Consider the following 18,096-nt stretch of genomic DNA (forward strand, 5'->3'; position numbering starts at 1 on the left):
CCAAACCTTTCCATCGGCTCATTTTTGACATGTTAGAAAATTAATTCAGAAAAAAATGGATATTCATGTTTTCCTGCTGCATCGGTGGGAAGTGATGCACATTCCTCTTTTGAAACTCTCCCCCCCCCAGATATTCGAACAAAATCAGCATTAAGTCAGAGTCGGGTAATTAGATTAGAATAATTAGAGTGGTCTTATCACATTTGGACACAAAAAAAGTAACCAGAACTGAACAATGCTATGATTTCTCTGTTTCTTGTTTAATGCTAAGTACCTTCAGGGAAAACTGCTGTCTAGATGGTAAACACAGTGGAACATTAAAATGAGAACAGGTGGATGCTTCATTTAACAAACTGCAGAGAATTACAAAAAAAAAGAGGAACGAGACTTATTGGAAATTTTTAAAAATGCTAATTAATGTTAATACTTCTGTGTGCTTAATTGATCTTTAATTTGTTAATTGATAAGCTTGAAATAATAACAAACTGTTGTTTATAAAAATATTTCAAGGTTTTGTTTTTGTTTTTCTTTGTTGTACTACAAGCACTGTTATCAGTATCACATCCACAATGGTGATCCAAGAAACAGATAACCTCACATGTGCACGTTACAAGTCAGAATTGCTGCTGTTGGTTTCAAACAAACATTTTCAGTGCTATAAATCACACACTTTAACAGCCTGGTTCCAATGATTAAAAAACACACACTTTTTAATTTCTCCGTGGGTTTAAATAAAGTATTTTTCATTTAAATTGAAAGTATTACATAGTGTTAGCTCTGCCTTGAAATGTCATTACAAAGTTATGTAACTGCAAAGAAAACACTAGAGAGTAGTGCTACTAGTACTACAGGTTGCACAGTTCTGACTTTTTCTTTAAAAGAAGGGATTCAATGAGCCCCTTTTCAAGATTTCTGGACAGAATTGGACAGACATGGACTGAAATTATCATAAAACATAACGCTAAATACGATAATTTTGTTAAGAATTGTAAAAAATGCCTGACATGATTTCAGACAACAGATAACAAAAATGCAACATAAACCAGTATTTACTGTTTTGGAAACCGGGTGAATAATATTTAACAACATTTAGAACTGTAAATAAAAACCTTTTAGAAACAGCTTCTTATTTGTGACATTTGTCAAATAAAATACCCCATCACAAAATGGATATATATTGCTTCAGTAAAACTGTTTAGCCTACAGTACATATTTGACATTTCAGAACTCATTTCGATGTTGATTTCTAGCCGACTCCTCGTGTGCAGCATTGTTGATGTTTTTAGCTGCTCTAATAGCTGATTTCATAGATGTCTCAATCCAAGCATGAGGGAAAGCTGTGTGCTCCCCAGCAAAGTGGACCCTGCCTTCACTTCTGAAGAGCTCCTTTGCGTACTCTATGTGTTGGTATGGCGTGAAGAAAGCAAAGCCACCCAAGCTGTATGGATCAATGCCCCACCTTTTCACCACCACCCCAATGCAGAGGTCCCACACCTGCTCACCATGAATCTTAGCTAAATCTTTTAATGCTAGCTCTTTAAGGTCTTCATCGGTTGCACCTTGTAAAAACTGGGCGTCATCAGCCCAGGTGTAGGAAGCCAAGAGCACACCGATTGTTTGATTTCTTGGGAAACTGTGGCTGGGGTAGTAGATGTAACGAGAGGGCCGGTCTGTGATACTCTTTCCTCCTTGGATGCCATCGTCCACCCAGAACTTCCTCTTGAAGGTGAGAATGATTTTAGTGGAGCTTTCATAGTGGACAGCCCGCAATGCCTCCATTTTCTGGATGGAGAGAGGTGGTTTGAAATCCAGGAAGAGGGCAGCTTTGGCTGTGGTTGTTACTAAGACGGCATCACCAGTAATGTATGTCAAAGCTGACTCGCCCTTTCTTCTATATGACACGGTTACACCCTCTTTTGACTGGCTGATGAATTTGACTTTGGAGTTGAAGAGAATGGGGGCATCAATGAAAGAGAGAAACGCTTTGGGGAGGAGATCTGTCCCACCAGTTATTTCATCATACCTTAAAAAACAAACAAACACAAAAAAACTTTGTGAATGTCATACAGCCTGAGCCTTTGTACAGAATCAGTACAAAGACCTTAGGACTATGCAGTGGTGATATAAACAGTTGAATTTAAGAGGAAATTAGTTAGTAGTCAGCATTTAGGAATAGAGGAACATTTCTCTACTGTGTAAGTAAATTATATTTACCATCACATTTCTCTGTTTTTACTTACTTTGATGTTACCCTATCATGTTCAATTTTACAGTTGTAGTATTTTGTGGTGGGTTTTTTATCACAGAGACATGGTTATAACCTCATATTTGTTTCCAGCTTGTTTGTTTTTAGTTTCAAATGTTATATATACAGCAAACTGGGTGCTTCCTTTGTGATTGAATTTTATAACATTAAACTAAGTGAGTAGCTGATATGAGTATAATTTTCAACAGGAATTGTGAGAGATTCCCTAAGAATTTGCTTATAAGTAAATCCAATCGAGGAAATCCAACTAGAACATTGTACTGGGTCAGGATTGTGAACAAAACAAGAACAAAAATAAGATTTGTTCATTCTTTCTTTGCATTGTTCATGACTACCATCACTTCCTTGTTACGTCTAATAATCCTACGTTGTGTTGTCGCTGACATCATTCTCCACGTAGAGCATCTCAGTCAGAGCCAGATGCATCATGCTCTGTTCATTCAGTAACTCTGCAATCATAACCACTGCCTCTGGACTTAAACCACCTTCCTCTTTCAGGTACTCCTATAAAAAAAAAGAAGGTGGTACATGGTCTTTTAGTAAATTTATTTTTTTATGTTATCCAATAACGACCTAATATCATAACAGGCACGATTTCAGAAAATGATTCTGCACTTTACCTTCACTGAATAATGATCATATTTCTTAAATGCAGCTTTGCATCCATGGGCATTAATTTCATCTCTCACCTTGAAAGAAAAGATACATACACAAGTTATTTCCAGTGGTCCTTTATGCAAAGTCAGAGCACAGCTCATTTAGTATTGCAATTTTGTTGACAACAGATGTCTGCATTGCATTCAGTCCATATTTATAACACATCATCCAATAGAGTCGTTACAGGAATGGAGTCTGTTCCAGTTGAGTCTTGGTAAAACACCTGGTACACCATTAGGAGCCTACAACACCTTTTGTCAAATATTTAAGACCTACAAACATGAAGACAAAGCATTGCCCATTTGAATCTTAAAAAACTCAACAGCTCACATGCTAAGATTTGCATTTAATTGGTCTTTGAAAAGTGTCGTTATGGTACATTTTCTTTGGCTTCTTGTGCATTTTAACCTTTAAGTAACTTAAAAAAAATCTTTTGAGCTTTTTTTGCCTTTACTTGTTAGTGTGAAGTGACAAGAAATTGTTAACTTTACTTTTCAGTAACAGTGGGATAACCATGTGGAGTATGTGTCTGCATGGATAACTCAACACTTGCATTTACGGCATAGGGTCCACGGAGTGCATAAATGCATTAAATTAATATTTCATAGGACAACTGCTAAATCTGTTGTATTTTTAATAGACAGCTCTGCTATGGTATCACTCTGTATAAAAAGTGCCATGAATTCCTCCTACATCTTTACATACCTTCTGCAAAGCCTGCCACAACAGTTGGTCAGCTGATTTCCCCCTCTCCCTCTCTGGCAGTGTATAATTCAGGATGTCGGGGTTTGCTGTCACTGCGTATGTCCTCGTCCTGTTCCGTTCATTAACCAAGTAAAAAGTGTTGGAGTCATACATGATGAATGGATTCAGCTTGAGCCCCATTTCTTTGATGTACCAGCGGACGATCCTGTTAAAGAATTAGGTCATTCGCTTGTTAATTTTTATAATGCAGTACAAAAACTGGCCCTTTGAGAGCAAAACTTGACAATGTTTGACCTATTTTTACTCACTTGTGGTTATTTGGTATCCTCATTGCACCCAAATCAGCATACCAGCCATTTTCTTCATCCCTGTAGGTCTCCACCCTTCCTCCCACACGAGGACTAGCTTCTATGATGGTTACCTTAATCCAACGGTTCAAGAGTAAAAGCAATAAACAAAAATATTGTGGGAAATGTATATTTTTGCTGTTCTATCTTGGAACATCTAGAAACATACAATATTGTTATAAATCCAGAGAATTAGACATACGTAATGATCCAGGAGTGTTGTACATAAGCAATTTGGACTTTATTTATAACCAGTGTAAATGAAAGCTTAAAAAAACATGAGAAAGGTTGACAGGTAATTGTGTTTGTTCTTGTCTCTGATCACTCTCGAATCACATTCTGATCTCAGAAGAATCTTAAAAATGCCTCATCCATGCCATTTCACTACGGTGCACCTTTTGGTTTTTACAGAAACATGAAGTCCAAAGACGTTTGTATCAAATTCAGACGTGAAATTACTTCTACTAGGGCCCAAAACACAACTTATGTGATTGATAAAGTTTGTATGGTTGTTAGCAGGCTCTTAAAAAATATATTTAAAGAGAATATTTACAAGAACTTTTTAACAGAGCCTTTCGGACCACTGCAAGAGCGGACAAAATTTAAAATGTTTGAAATAGGAGATATCAGAATTCATTGTCTCAAGAAAATATCACAAACTAACTCCTTATCCTTCTGGATCCAGAATCTCATAGTGTGAAGTGGACTATTCTTGTATTTTTAAAAATCATCTATGTTTTGGGGTTGGAGATGATTTTCATATAAAAGAAAATTGCATTGACTGGATACAATAATTAGGCATGAATAAAAAACAATGTGTTAAATGTTTTTGTCTTTTTAAAAGTAAGGGAAGATTTTACATTTTAAACACTTTTAAATATAAAAATGATATCATTGGAACAGATGTATTCTACTTTTAATTAAAACATTGTCTTGCAACATTTTTTAACCTGCAGATGGCAGTGCTTCACTGGATGGAAAACAAACAACATAACTAGCATACACATATCAAATGTTGCATGTACCTTGTGTCCTGCACCTTCCAATAGCTTGGCAGCCGTCAGCCCAGCTATCCCAGCCCCAACAATAATAACATGATGAGACTTCTTGATCTGGGGAAGGCCAGTCTTCACTGTGTCCATGAGCCGATAATTATCGTCATCCTCCAGACATTTAGCCAGCTCTTCATTCATGCTGGCAACAGCAGCAGTGGGATACAAAGCCAACAGCAGCACACTGATGGCAACTGAATGGACTAAAGATAAAAAGAGAAAACTTTAATACTTTATGTTCTGAATAACATATAACATACATATTATACGTATTATATTACATTACATATTACATAATCCATATAAGTTAATTTAAGTTTGTGGAGTTACAATTTCAGTTACTAATAACTTTGAGCCATAATGTATGATGAATGTGCAAAAAACTAATTGAAACAAAAAAGTATTTCTGTTGCCTAATTCCCAAATTGCATAGAATGATATTCTTGTATGAAACGGTGTGAATAGGTGAATGAGGTAAATCCAGTAAAAAGCTTTAAGTACTCGGGTAGAGTAGAAAAGCACTATATAAGACAATATATGACTTCCTGGGATTATAGAATGTCAACACCAAGTGTTTCAGGACACCAAGTGGTATCCACATTTTAATGATGATCACAAACTCAACAAAGAACAGCAAACTATGCAAGAAGAGCTCTGGAGCTCAGAATCATTACACATTAAAAAAAAAAACCCAAAAAACAAACATTACAGGAGTTTTTACATTTTCAAGACCAAAATTAAAGATTGCACCAGAATTACTCACAAAATTTCCACTTGGCGAATTGTGGCTTCATCTCACTTTGCTCAATGGTTTTCCTTATGTCTTTGGCAGCAAGTACAGAACAAGACGAAAAACAGAATTAGAATGAGAAATAGAAACTGGGATCTCCATACAGTACCTTTATCTTTCATCTTCATATTTGTGAATTTCAAAAAGAGGAAGCATTTATATCCCCAAATTTTACCACAGCAGCTGTAGTTTTACTTTCACTTCTGCCAGTGCTTTGTAATACTGCTGATTTTTTTTATTCTGTTATCAGAGAAAATTCATTAGACTATTTACAAAGAAACTTTGTGTTCTCTTTTCTTTCTAAGGACAGGAGAACACAACTATCCGTGTCCTATATGATATCCATCAACATAAACCCACATGCATGCTCAAATCCTGAAAGAACAGATAGGAGTGCAGCAGATAACTTGGAAAAATTCCTCAAATACTTTCACTTTTCTAACTGCTTTATTGTTTTGTATCTATCTATACAAACTGATGCATTTGGTGCTGCATTTATCTAATCTATAAACATTTTGTTTTACTTTGTAATAAAAAAAAGTCTAGAAAGTCATTTGTAATCATCTTTTAAAAAGCATAAAAAATATGAAAAACCTACACACATATAATACAAGTATTATTTTTACCAAGCAGACATAAAACTATATTACCGTTTAAAAGAACTTGCTAATCCGATGTAACTCGTGTCTCCTCCTTGCCGTTCACTTCAGTTCATTCCTGTTTATACTACTCACCTGACTGCCCCATCCTACAGGACAGGCTTGCCCCGCCTCTTTTGAAAATGAGGCTTCAGTTTTGGTTTCAGTTTTTCCCTGTCTCATGCGGTCAGATGATATACAACCACTGTTTGGGTCCTATGATGAGAAAAATGTAACTTCCTTTAAATCTTTTATCATTCTGTCATTTGCTAAACAAACGTCTTTCCAGAAGTCACATGTTTTCAGTGGCACCACATGCAGGACGTATATCTTTGAGCAGGTTTGATTATTACAAAGAAAAGAATGAGACTATAGACATTAACTTTGTGTAACATTGCCACTTTATTGTGTGAAAATGCTACATCACAAAAAGTCTTTGATACATATACAATTTTTAATAATATATCTCTATCACCACTAATTTACCAAGGCCTTTTATATTAAAAGTGAGTAGTACAGCACAAAAAAAGAGATCAATTAACAAAAGGATAAAAAGCTGTAAACTCTGAAACAATAATATTTAGTATTGTCACTTAGCTAATTCGATTGGCTTGTAATAAGTAGATAAGTGGTTTAAGGATCCTTCTTTTGAAGATTGTCAAAGACTAAATATGTCAGACCCTAGAGTTCATCTCTTTTTCGACATTTAGCTGACTCCGATTTCAGCAGCACAGCTCTGTTAATGTTTTTCGCTGCCCTTATTGCAGATTTCATGGACGTCTCAATCCAAGCATGAGGGAAGGCTGTGTGTTCACCAGCAAAGTGGACCCTGCCTTCACTTTTAAAGAGCTCCTTAGCATACTCTAAGTGTTGGTAGGGTGTGAACAGAGCGAAGGCACCAAGGCTGTAAGGATCCATGCTCCACTTTTTCACCACCACCCCAGTGCAGAAATCCCAGACCTGATCACCGTGAATCTTTGCCAAATCGCTCAGAGCCAGCTCTTTGAGGGCTTCATCACTTGCTCCTAGAAAGAGTAGTGAATCATCACCCCAGGTGTAGGATGCCAGGAGGACACCGATGGTCTTGTTTTTTTGGAAACTGTGCCCGGGATAGTAGATGAAACGAGTAGGCCCGTCTGTGATGCTCTTTCCTCCTTGGATACCATCGTTCTCCCAGAACTTGTTGTTAAAAGTGAGGAGGATTTTAGTTGAGCTGTCATAATGGACAGCCCTCAGTGCCTCCATCTTTTTGGGGGACAGAGGCGGGATAAAATCCATAAAAAGAGCTGCTTTTGTTGTGGTTGTTACTAGGACAACATCAGCCTGAAGATCAGTATGAGAGGACTGTTGTCCGGTTTGGTATGATACAATGACTCCTTTGTGTGAGCGACTGATACGCTTGACTCTAGAGTTCAGGAGAATAGGGATATCAAGGACAGTAAGAAAAGCTTTGGGGAGAAGATCAGACCCACCAATCACTTCAAAGTACCTATAAAAAAGAGACATAAAAATAACATTTTATTATTATTGCAGTTAATATCTGTAGAAAATTATTTACATGTACAGTTTCTACAATTCCATTTTTAGGTTCTAATGAACTGTTCAGAGCAGGCAGAAGCAAACACTTCATTGCGTGTGTGTAGGTGTTGGATCACGTTAAATGTTTGCATCTCTTCTGCAGCATGTTCTAACAAGTTCAGTCATCACAATGCTATAGTGTCGTGCTTTGTGATGATAAGTGCTCTATACCTTGCGGCAAAGGTAAGGCCCTCACGATAAACATAGTGAAGCGCTTACATAAAAAGAGCAGGATATGTCAAAACAAGTCGTTCCAAATGACTGTTAAACTGCTCTGTGTTTTCTGGATGTTACCATTGTTTATTGATTTGCTTGCTTGCACTGAAAACTCATAGATACTTTTTTATATTTGACATAAAGACATGAACAATTGCAGTTGCTGTTTGCAGACACATAACATATATTTTATATTTGAAGCCTTTGCTGCTACGTTAAATGGCTCGAATGATTAAAAAGCACATTTAAGCTATTATATATCATTAAATTAGTTTTTGCTTGGATTAATCATGTGTGCATGTGTCTCTTTTTGTGACCAAATGGTAGAGAAGCACTCTTAATTTTGTTGTAAGCTCTACTTGGGTGATAATAAAGACATTTTAATTATATTTTTACACATAAATGTAAACATGAAGAAGGTTTGAGGAGTTGTCAGGGCTTACTTGGTGCTGTCACTGATGTCAGTTTGGTCATAGATCATCTCACTAAGTGCAGTGTACATAAGACTCTGTTCGTTGAGCAGTTCTCCAATCATTCTCATTGCTTCGGGGCTCAGATCTCCTTCTTCTTTCAGGTACTCCTATTTGCAACAAACAATTACATTTTGTGAACTCAGGATGTACATTAATATCATCTGATTAAATGTTTTTGCTAGTTATACTTGCAAAGATCAGTGTCCAAACACTGACACACATTTGTGCTGTAACAATTACAACCACCTCTTTCAGTTTTGTGATTCATGGTTAAAAAGTAAAATGATGTAAGTATTTTTTTATTAAAATAAATATTTACTAATGTGTTTTTACTAGTTTATGTTATCCATATACCCTTATTTGTAATAAAATGTGGCAATCATTTCAATGATTAACATTTAGAAATGCCAATGCAGGTACTCTGATTCCTCAGAATGTATCCTCATGATTCATTTAGTCAACCAGGACTGTTCTCATTTTACAATTCATTATCTCATTATGATTTATACCTTCACGGAATAATGGTCATATTTTTTTAGTGCAGCCCAGCAGCCATGAGCCTCCACCTCATCCTTTACCTACCAAAAAAGGAGAAAGAACAGTTGCTTATATGGAAAAAGTCCAGAACCTTACTTACTGCATTGATTCCTTTTACAATGAAATCAATTTTAATTTCTTGCTTTGACATTTCAGAATATCTTCTGTCAAAACATTTGTCATGTTACGTAGTGTTAAGTAGAAAATGTTTAAATGCATTTGAGTGTGCTTAATTTAGTTTAACCGCTTTAATGCTTTGAACAGTTTAAAATTCAAGGAAACATACATGTTCATGTATCACTAACCACTCTAAGATTCCCTTTTTTTGTGCTAGTGGTCAGTGACGAGTTATGTGGTCAATAATGATCTTTGTAAAAATGGAACCAAAGGTTTCCATTTTTGCAAAGGTTGCAAATTAAATAACTGGAGGAATTAGCTACTGCATGTTTCTCTATCCAACTCTTTTATGCCAGAGAGGTTTGACTCTCTTCCTTTTTTCTCACCTTCTGTAAAGCTTGTTGAAGGAGTTCATCTGCTGACTTCCCTTTTTCACTTGGCCACACATTGTACCCAAGTACATCGGGATTTGCTTGTGCTGCAAATGTTCTTTTCCGCTTTCCATTAACATGGTAAAAGGTGTTAGGGTTATCCATGATGAATTCATTCAATTTGACCCCTAGGTCGTCAGCAAACCATTGCACAATTCTGTAGGAAGACAAGGTCAGTGGCAGTAGAGTTAGATATATATGATCCCCGATGTTAAAGATAAGGAAAACACATGTTTGCGAGGTTTTCCTTTTGATTTAATGCAAGCCTTCAGTGGACTTAATCTGTATAGTTAAAACTTACCGGTGAAAACTTGGGATCCTCATGGCCCCCAGTTCAGCATACCACCCATCTTTTTCATTTCTGTAGGTTTCAACCCGTCCACCAATGCGGCCACTTGCTTCTACAACAGTTACCTTGACAACCACATGAATTAGAATTAGAAACACCATAGTGCCACTAGAATAATGACTGTTATGCAAATTATCCATAATAACAGATGGACTTTAAGATGGACTCTCATGATTGTTATGCATATTTTTTATCGGTTAAGTAAATGTTTACACATTTCGTAACAGATGAAAGTTCCTGGTTGATTCTGTTTATAAGATTGGGCAAACCTGCAGTCAGCTGAGACTGAAGAAGTCACTTGGATGAGTGACGAAATGTTTCTCCCACTAAACGCTACGTCCAGATGAACAGAATCAACTTTTAGGGAACTATTGTTAATGTTTTTGCTACTTGTTATGTGCCATTGCTTCTATTATATTAATCATACTGATAATACAGTCGTCTTTGTAGCCACTATTCTAACTACACATGTTAATGTTTGTTTTATTACTTGCCATTTATTCTTTATTGATCTACTTTATTTTTTAAGTTTTACTACAAGTACCAAGTTTTATGCAACACTTAAAAACAAAGGCTGCTTTTGCTCCTCCTGAGTAGAACACTAGCAACTAATGAACTATTACTTCATCCAAAAAATTAGAAAAACGATGGAGAATTGAAGTGCCCAATGTTATATGAAGGCTTTGACACTGACAGTTGTGGTGAGCCATGGATGGGTGTTGTGGGCATTGTTTTTGATGAGAAACTTTGCTGTGAATCTCATGGAAATAGTACAGAAAAAAGAAAATGGGGAAGTAAAGAATCATGATACCAAAATTCCCATAAAGGTAACTGTGTTTTTAAAGTGTAAACTTATGGCATTTTAAAATGTTTTTAAAATGTTATAATTTTACACTGTTAGAAAAACATAACTTGCACTTTTTTGTTTTCTTACAGGTTGTAAATCTTCAGAAATATCTTTGATTTGACAGTTAACATTGCATTTAGATTGCCATTACATTAAATGATTCTTATTATTAGGATATATGCGTGATACATGTACCTTGTGTCCTGCATCTTGCAGTAACTTGGCAGCTGTCAGCCCAGCCATTCCAGCTCCAACAATAACAACATGATGAGATGTATTTATGTGTGGAAGACCAGTCTTTGCTGTCTGGAGCAGTTCATTATAGTCTTTGTCCTCCAGACAATCAGCCAGATGTTCCTTCAGCCTGGCAGCTGCTGTGTGACTGTGGTACACAGTGAACAGCAACACAGTGACAGCACCTGGAAACACAGTGAAAGGTAAAATATTTCTTTCCTTCTTTCAAAATAAGAGGAAAGCAATTTTTTAAGCAACAGACAAAATTGCTAAATCCTATTGACTCAAAGTCTAGTTGAGTAACTATTTGATTGCATCACAGACATTGTCTCATTATGTCAGTAGGCTAGAGTAACCATTTTTTGCCCCAAAAGAATGGGTAAGGTTCCTCCTGTCACAGTGTCACATGGGTTTCACAGAAAGTCCAGAAAAAGAAACTGACTTCTGCTGAAGTAATAATGGAGTGATTATTGTGAATGAAACCGATAAAAAAGCAGAAGTAGAATACTTTTCAATCATTACCGCAGACAGGAATGTGTTTGAGGAACTGAAGAAAGGAAATGTGCACTTTCAGCTGATTGAGTATTGTACTTTCAAACATATTTACTTTTACAAGACAGATACCGGGATTCACAACTGCCTAACAAAACAGGTTTCCTGCTGTTCAGCAGCCACAGCCTCAGTCAGGTAAGCGATCGCAATGAATTCAAATGAAATGAAACAATAAAGGGAAAAAAAATCGTGGGGTTAATTTAGTACTCACATAATTTCCGTTGGACTTTATCCATCTTAGTTATTGTTGCTATGTTCTTACGCTATTTGAAAAGACAGAAGAGGAAGAGAAAAACACACCATGACAGCTTGTAGCATTACTTTCAGTCTTGGAAAGTACTGAGTTCTCTTTCAAATGAAATAAAGCATTCCCCCACCTAATCCCCTGCTGTCCCCTGAAACAATGCATAATAGCTTCAATATCTGAATTTGATTTAAGCAAATGTCATCTACCTATCTATGTATTTATCTGTCACAGTCCTCAAGTGCGTTGCAGCAATTTTCCTCCCTCCACTTTGTTTTCTCTCGCTCTTCCTTTTCATCAGTGTGCTTGCTGCGGTGTGTGGGTGTGTCTACCTACCTTACAGGGGCAGGATCCTGCTGGGATATCAGCCCTCTCCTGGATGCACCTGGTCCAGTCAAGCACTTGTGCTCTAACTGCGGAGTGTGCGTCACTTGGTGGAGATGAGAGATTCTGTTCAGGAGAAGCAGAGGACTCTGATTTATGGGACCTCCCTTCCGTTGAATTTCTAAATAATGGACTTTTTAACTGACAACCTCAGAAAGATTTTGTAAATAGCACATCTCGCAATTCATCTCTGAATTTGAGTCAGATGACTCATGACTCTATCAAGTAAGTATAATAAATTCTTACCTGTTAGGAGCATCAACATCACATGTGCAGTTGGAGTCACTTAAGGTGAACGAGCATCTTATGTGCTTTCATTCATATGGAAACGTTTACCTATTTGACTGCTGTGAAAAACATCCAGACACGAATCAGTTGGGCTTGACAAACTGGTTAGATCAAGTCATCGAGTCAACAATCATCCATCAGGTCAATGGTCATTTAAAGTCAAAAGAACTGTGCCACAAATGAAGTGAAAGTAAAGCAAACCTATATTTCTTTGATTGTTTAATCCTGGATTTTATTTGCTAACCATATGCTTGTCATTCACTGTGTCACATGTGCTGTGGTTTCCAGATGAAGGTGTGACAAGTATATTTTTATTGCTGCACCATTTTGTAATTTCCAGTGGAATTTTCAAAGGGAATTTTCTTTTATGGTGAGATTTGAAGGCAGACTTACAAAATAAAGATTATTGAAAAGATATCACCCAAATAAACTAAAAAAACTAGAAATGCTCCACAAAAAAGGGCATCAGGTTGCAATAAAAAGTAGAGGATGCATAAAACAGAGGACCATCTAAACTTTATTACCATACGAAAAAGGAATTTGGTTAATGCAGGACACATTACCTACTTACTATACTTATAAACAAGACTAAATAGCGGGCGTGTTTTACCTGAACTTTGATATAAAGCTTATAAGAAAGCATCCAGTGGAACAACAAATCAACCCCAAAATTAGTAAAACTGGAGTTTTGGATGATGGCCAAAACTAGTTGCAAACCATAGTTGTTTCATTCAGACAGTGTGCTTATTGAAATTTATGTCCTGAACTCCGCTCCATTCCTAAATCATGCACCAGCACCAAAATGTATTTTAGCTGATGGAGGACATGTTTTTTTTTAATCTCAAACAAAAGTTAGCCTCCACAGTGTGGTGGTGTAAGCACTTTTATGTTCTTACATTGTACATGTACCAAATACAAACCAGATGATCTTACTTTTCGAAACTACTAACTGTGACAACAGAGCTTTCTGAGCTGTGTCAGCTCTTGAACACACACAGTATGTATCGTGACCTTTGAGTCAGTCCTGGCCCTCTAAAAGCTCAATCAGGAGATATATTAGCAGTCACACTTTGCAGGTATTGCACAGGGAACAAAGATTAGAAGTGTCATGTCTGTGAAGGTTCTCAGTCATCCAGGTCATCGTAGTCAAAGGAGTTTGCAAAGAAAAGCGTCTGGACTTCTTTAAGTTGCTTGAAGACGTTTCACCTCTCATCCGAGAAGCTTCTTCAGTTCTAAGGTCAAATGGCCGAGAGTCCCAGATTTAAACCCAGTGGGAGTATCCCCCCCAATGAGGGACAAAGGACCCCCTGGTGATCCTCTAATCACATGCGCCAAGGTGTGAAAGCGGGTGTGGGACCTAATCAGCCAGGGTTTCGGGTGAGCCCATTGTGAAACCTGGCCCCACCTTGTCATGTGAATTCCTGAGGTCAGATGGCCCAGGATGTGAGTGGGCGTTAAGGCGTCTGGGGAGGGAACTCAAAACTGGATTATAGATGGCAGACAGTTGGTGTCGTAAACCACCGCCTCTGTTCAAAGATGGTCGCTCACAGTGGACATAGATGGCCTCTTTCACTCCTCTTTCAAACCATCTGTCCTCTCTGTCCAATATGTGAACATTGGCATCCTCGAAAGAGTGTCCTTTATCCTTAAGATGCAGATGGACTGCTGAGTCTTGTCCTGTGGAGGTGGCTCTTCTATGTTGTGCCATGCGCTTGTGAAGTGGCTGTTTGGTCTCTCCAATGTAGAGGTCTGGGCATTCCTCGCTGCACTGTACAGCATACACCACGTTGTTCAGTCTGTGTTTTGGAGTTTTGTCTTTCGGGTGAACCAGTTTGTGTCTGAGTGTGTTGCTGGGTCTGAAGTACACTGGGATCTCGTGCTTGGAGAAAACTCTCCTGAGTTTCTCTGATACACCGGCTACATAGGGGATGACAACGTTGTTGCGTCTGTCTTTCTTATCCTCCCTCGCTGGTGTCTGATCTTCTTTTCTGTGCCTCTTTGCTGACCCTACACCACCGGGTGTGACAGGTTGAAGGACTACTGCATATAAAACTGTTCACTTAATACTAATTCATATCAATTGATATAAGGACAAAAATAATGTAAATATGGTAAGAAAATGGTTAAGAGTTCATTATTTTTCATGTTATATTAATGGCTTTCATGTTACTTAAGAGAACTGGAATCTATACATCAGTGATCGGCTAGTAAGCCTTTTCTGGGATCGATTAGTAGTGTCTCTATTCTCCACTAGGGGGCTTTCGCGCGTTCTCCTCACTGCAATAAACGCTGCATGAGAGACGCAAGTCAAAATCACTCTCGTGATTCTTTTCCCCCTGTTTTCAGGTAAAAGTGTTTAAAAGTTGATATATTCCCAATATGTATACTGTTAAGATATTTAAGAGGTAATCCTTCGTTGTTTTGTAAGCTTTAGAAGCATTATATTACAGTTTTGTGCACATATACGTGGCGGTTTTGAGCCTCAGTCTTGTACTGTGTAATGGCCAGTAAGATAACGGTAGGAGCTAAAAGCGCCGCTATTGTCAGCCATTTTGTCAGGAAACCTGCTCCAGTATATGTATAGTAAGCACTTTAGTATTTTGGTTTATTATTTAGTGTTTTTCTTCCACCATGGGACATTTAGCAGTACAGAATGTAAAACGTTCATTTTCACTGCAATAAACGCTGCATGAGAGACGCAAGTCAAAATCACTCTCGTGATTCTTTTCCCCCTGTTTTCAGGGGTGTAACACGGGCAGAACATGTTCCCTCCAAGCCTGAAGGGAAAAAGAAGGAACACACACATGTAAAGGAAGCACTCAAAACATGTGGTTATCCTAATTGGGCGTTCATAAAGTCAGCAAAGAGGCACAGAAAAGAAGATCAGACACCAGCGAGGGAGGATAAGAAAGACAGACGCAACAACATTGTCATCCCCTATGTAGCCGGTGTATCAGAGAAACTCAGGAGAGTTTTCTCCAAGCACGAGATCCCAGTGTACTTCAGACCCAGCAACACACTCAGACACAAACTGGTTCACCCGAAAGACAAAACTCCAAAACACAGACTGAACAACGTGGTGTATGCTGTACAGTGCAGCGAGGAATGCCCGGACCTCTACATTGGAGAGACCAAACAGCCACTTCACAAGCGCATGGCACAACATAGAAGAGCCACCTCCACAGGACAAGACTCAGCAGTCCATCTGCATCTTAAGGATAAAGGACACTCTTTTGAGGATGCCAATGTTCACATATTGGACAGAGAGGACAGATGGTTTGAAAGAGGAGTGAAAGAGGCCATCTATGTCCACTGTGAGCGACCATCTTTGAACAGAGGCGGTGGTTTACGACACCAACTGTCTGCCATCTATAATCCAGTTTTGAGTTCCCTCCCCAGACGCCTTAACGCCCACTCACATCCTGGGCCATCTGACCTCAGGAATTCACATGACAAGGTGGGGCCAGGTTTCACAATGGGCTCACCCGAAACCCTGGCTGATTAGGTCCCACACCCGCTTTCACACCTTGGCGCATGTGATTAGAGGATCACCAGGGGGTCCTTTGTCCCTCATTGGGGGGGATACTCCCACTGGGTTTAAATCTGGGACTCTCGGCCATTTGACCTTAGAACTGAAGAAGCTTCTCGGATGAGAGGTGAAACGTCTTCAAGCAACTTAAAGAAGTCCAGACGCTTTTCTTTGCAAACTCCTTTGATGATTAGAAGTGTCACATCTCATTATTAAATCATCAAGTGAGTACATAATACAGATGAACTGTTATGATCAGTAGGAGGGTGATTTAATGGAAAAACAACTAGGCAAAAGTCACTAATGACTTATAATAACATATACTGTGGTAACTTGGGATGGTGACGTGCCACTTATATGCAATTTCCTATACCAGGGTGCAATTTTGTTCTGCTTATCCAATTCAGGCTCAACTTATCCAGTTGTCATAGGGCAAAAAGCAGAGGGTAGTCCATACAGGCTGTCATCTGGCTGTAGAGCAAACACTCAATGAAGAATTGTTAATTAACATAACTTTATGCGTGGAGAAAGACTGCAGAGGGATGTCATGCAGACATGGGAAAAACATGTAAAAGCCATACAAAAAGACCCAGCCAGGATTTGAACCCAGGACCCAAGTGCTACACACCATGAGAATTCTTGAATGCTAAAAACTACTCCGAATAAGACTAGTCATTTCAAGTAATTAAACTTGAACTTAAACTTAAAGCTGAGAAACTAAAAACTTCTTCTGTTGAGATTTTGAGGGTTTCGATATCTTACACATGTGAAAACGAAAAAATATGAAACTGTCATTTTGGGTTATGTGTGTGGTTGGTGTGGATGGTTAGGGATCACAGGATCTTCCGTAAAACCATTTTTTCACTTCCATTTTCAATATCATTGAAATAGTTATGTATTGATGTACATTTTTCTTCTGACGGGTTTCATTAGTGATCAAGCTAGGATTTTTATTTTTAACTCTGCCAAAAATAAAAAACAATCAAAACTGCAGTATGCAAGTTTTTGATACAATAAATAAAGACACAACTTTATACACAGGTAACACGGGTAATCATGAAGCCATTGTTGTACACTACACAACTATATAAATGACGGATCAATCAAAATCACTGATTTGCAGTGAATTAATATATTAATTCATATTTTCTTTAGCTGTTGAGTAGTCCTTTATATTTAGGCACGTTATGTGGAAATGCCTTAAGACAAGCTGCTTCTGTCTTTGCTGAAACCCACAGAAGAAAACCCACTGTGAGACCAGCCATTTTCATGTCTTACGTCTGAGAAACAGGATATAAAACAATCACATACTGACTTGACACCTTCATCTTTAAGGGCACATCCGGAAAAAAAAAATCACGATCTAAGCAGTTGGTGCAAGTAGAATTTATTTATTTATTTATTTTGGCCATCTACCCTTTTTCTACAGACCAAATGACGCACAGTGCTTTCTGTAAAATGTCAATCAGTTTGTTAAATCAAGTTTTATTTTCTCTTTCCCAGCTGCTAAACCTGAACTAAATCTTGTTCACACTATCTTTTGTTTCTTTTTTTCTTTTTTATGCTACTACACCCTGTTGATCTATAACATTGAAAGCACAAACAAGTTCAGTGAGTTACTTAGATACCTGGAATAACATCATAACGTCCTTCTAGGAAACCTTAGATTAAGGGATTCATGTGGATGGTACTTTGACACTTACCAATTATGTTAACACTGCAGACTATGCACAAGGCATTGCTAATCAGGAGAGAGCCAAGCATACAAGAGGTTTCTGCCCTACTACAGTGCAAAAATGTTTGACGAAACACAACAAAGAGCCCCAGGTGTTCACCCACCCTCCAAGCTCTGCAGAAAACCA

General features: G+C 37.9%; 2 protein-coding genes across 5 annotated transcripts; both read right to left on the bottom strand.

Moving 5' to 3' along the window:
- Positions 1-241: 241 nt before the first annotated feature.
- On the bottom strand, positions 242-6,562 carry LOC100703044 (L-amino-acid oxidase). The gene is made up of 8 exons (XM_005465497.4): positions 6,468-6,562; positions 5,791-5,850; positions 5,001-5,230; positions 3,937-4,049; positions 3,629-3,833; positions 2,887-2,955; positions 2,634-2,770; positions 242-2,023 (listed from the first exon to the last, which is right to left on the bottom strand). Exons 2-8 carry the CDS (start codon positions 5,819-5,821, stop codon positions 1,222-1,224), a joined length of 1,587 nt encoding a protein of 528 aa, XP_005465554.1. The 5' UTR covers positions 5,822-5,850; positions 6,468-6,562; the 3' UTR covers positions 242-1,221.
- A 275-nt stretch (positions 6,563-6,837) lies between these two features.
- On the bottom strand, positions 6,838-12,882 carry LOC100703315 (L-amino-acid oxidase). 4 transcript variants are annotated; one of them, XM_019354444.2, is made up of 9 exons: positions 12,664-12,882; positions 12,370-12,483; positions 12,001-12,052; positions 11,199-11,422; positions 10,109-10,221; positions 9,763-9,964; positions 9,232-9,300; positions 8,693-8,829; positions 6,838-7,944 (listed from the first exon to the last, which is right to left on the bottom strand). In XM_019354444.2, exons 3-9 carry the CDS (start codon positions 12,023-12,025, stop codon positions 7,137-7,139), a joined length of 1,578 nt encoding a protein of 525 aa, XP_019209989.1. In that variant the 5' UTR covers positions 12,026-12,052; positions 12,370-12,483; positions 12,664-12,882; the 3' UTR covers positions 6,838-7,136. The 4 variants fall into 4 exon arrangements, with proteins under 4 accessions (XP_019209989.1, XP_019209990.1, XP_005465555.1 ...); XM_019354445.2 differs by having other exon boundaries at positions 12,754-12,881; XM_005465498.4 differs by lacking the exon at positions 12,664-12,882 and having other exon boundaries at positions 12,370-12,501.
- Between the last annotated feature and the right edge of the window lie 5,214 nt (positions 12,883-18,096).

The sequence above is a fragment of the Oreochromis niloticus genome, linkage group LG3, assembly GCF_001858045.2.
Source record: "Oreochromis niloticus isolate F11D_XX linkage group LG3, O_niloticus_UMD_NMBU, whole genome shotgun sequence".
Lineage (NCBI taxonomy): Eukaryota > Metazoa > Chordata > Actinopteri > Cichliformes > Cichlidae > Oreochromis > Oreochromis niloticus.

What these genes read in the sequence shown, in the direction of transcription:
- LOC100703044 (XM_005465497.4), bottom strand. Translation starts at nt 5,821, where the DNA reads ATGAAGCCACAATTCGCCAAGTGGAAATTTT. An exon ending in ATTCGCCAAGTGGAAATTTT is followed by an intron (nt 5,231 to 5,790) that starts GTGAGTAATTCT and finishes TTTTATCTTTAG; the next exon opens with TCCATTCAGTTGCCATCAGT. An exon ending in ATGATCATTATTCAGTGAAG is followed by an intron (nt 2,771 to 2,886) that starts GTAAAGTGCAGA and finishes TTTTTTTTATAG; the next exon opens with GAGTACCTGAAAGAGGAAGG.
- LOC100703315 (XM_019354444.2), bottom strand. Translation starts at nt 12,025, where the DNA reads ATGGATAAAGTCCAACGGAAATTAT. An exon ending in TAAAGTCCAACGGAAATTAT is followed by an intron (nt 11,423 to 12,000) that starts GTGAGTACTAAA and finishes CTGTGTTTCCAG; the next exon opens with GTGCTGTCACTGTGTTGCTG. An exon ending in TTCAACAAGCTTTACAGAAG is followed by an intron (nt 9,301 to 9,762) that starts GTGAGAAAAAAG and finishes CTTTTTTGGTAG; the next exon opens with GTAAAGGATGAGGTGGAGGC.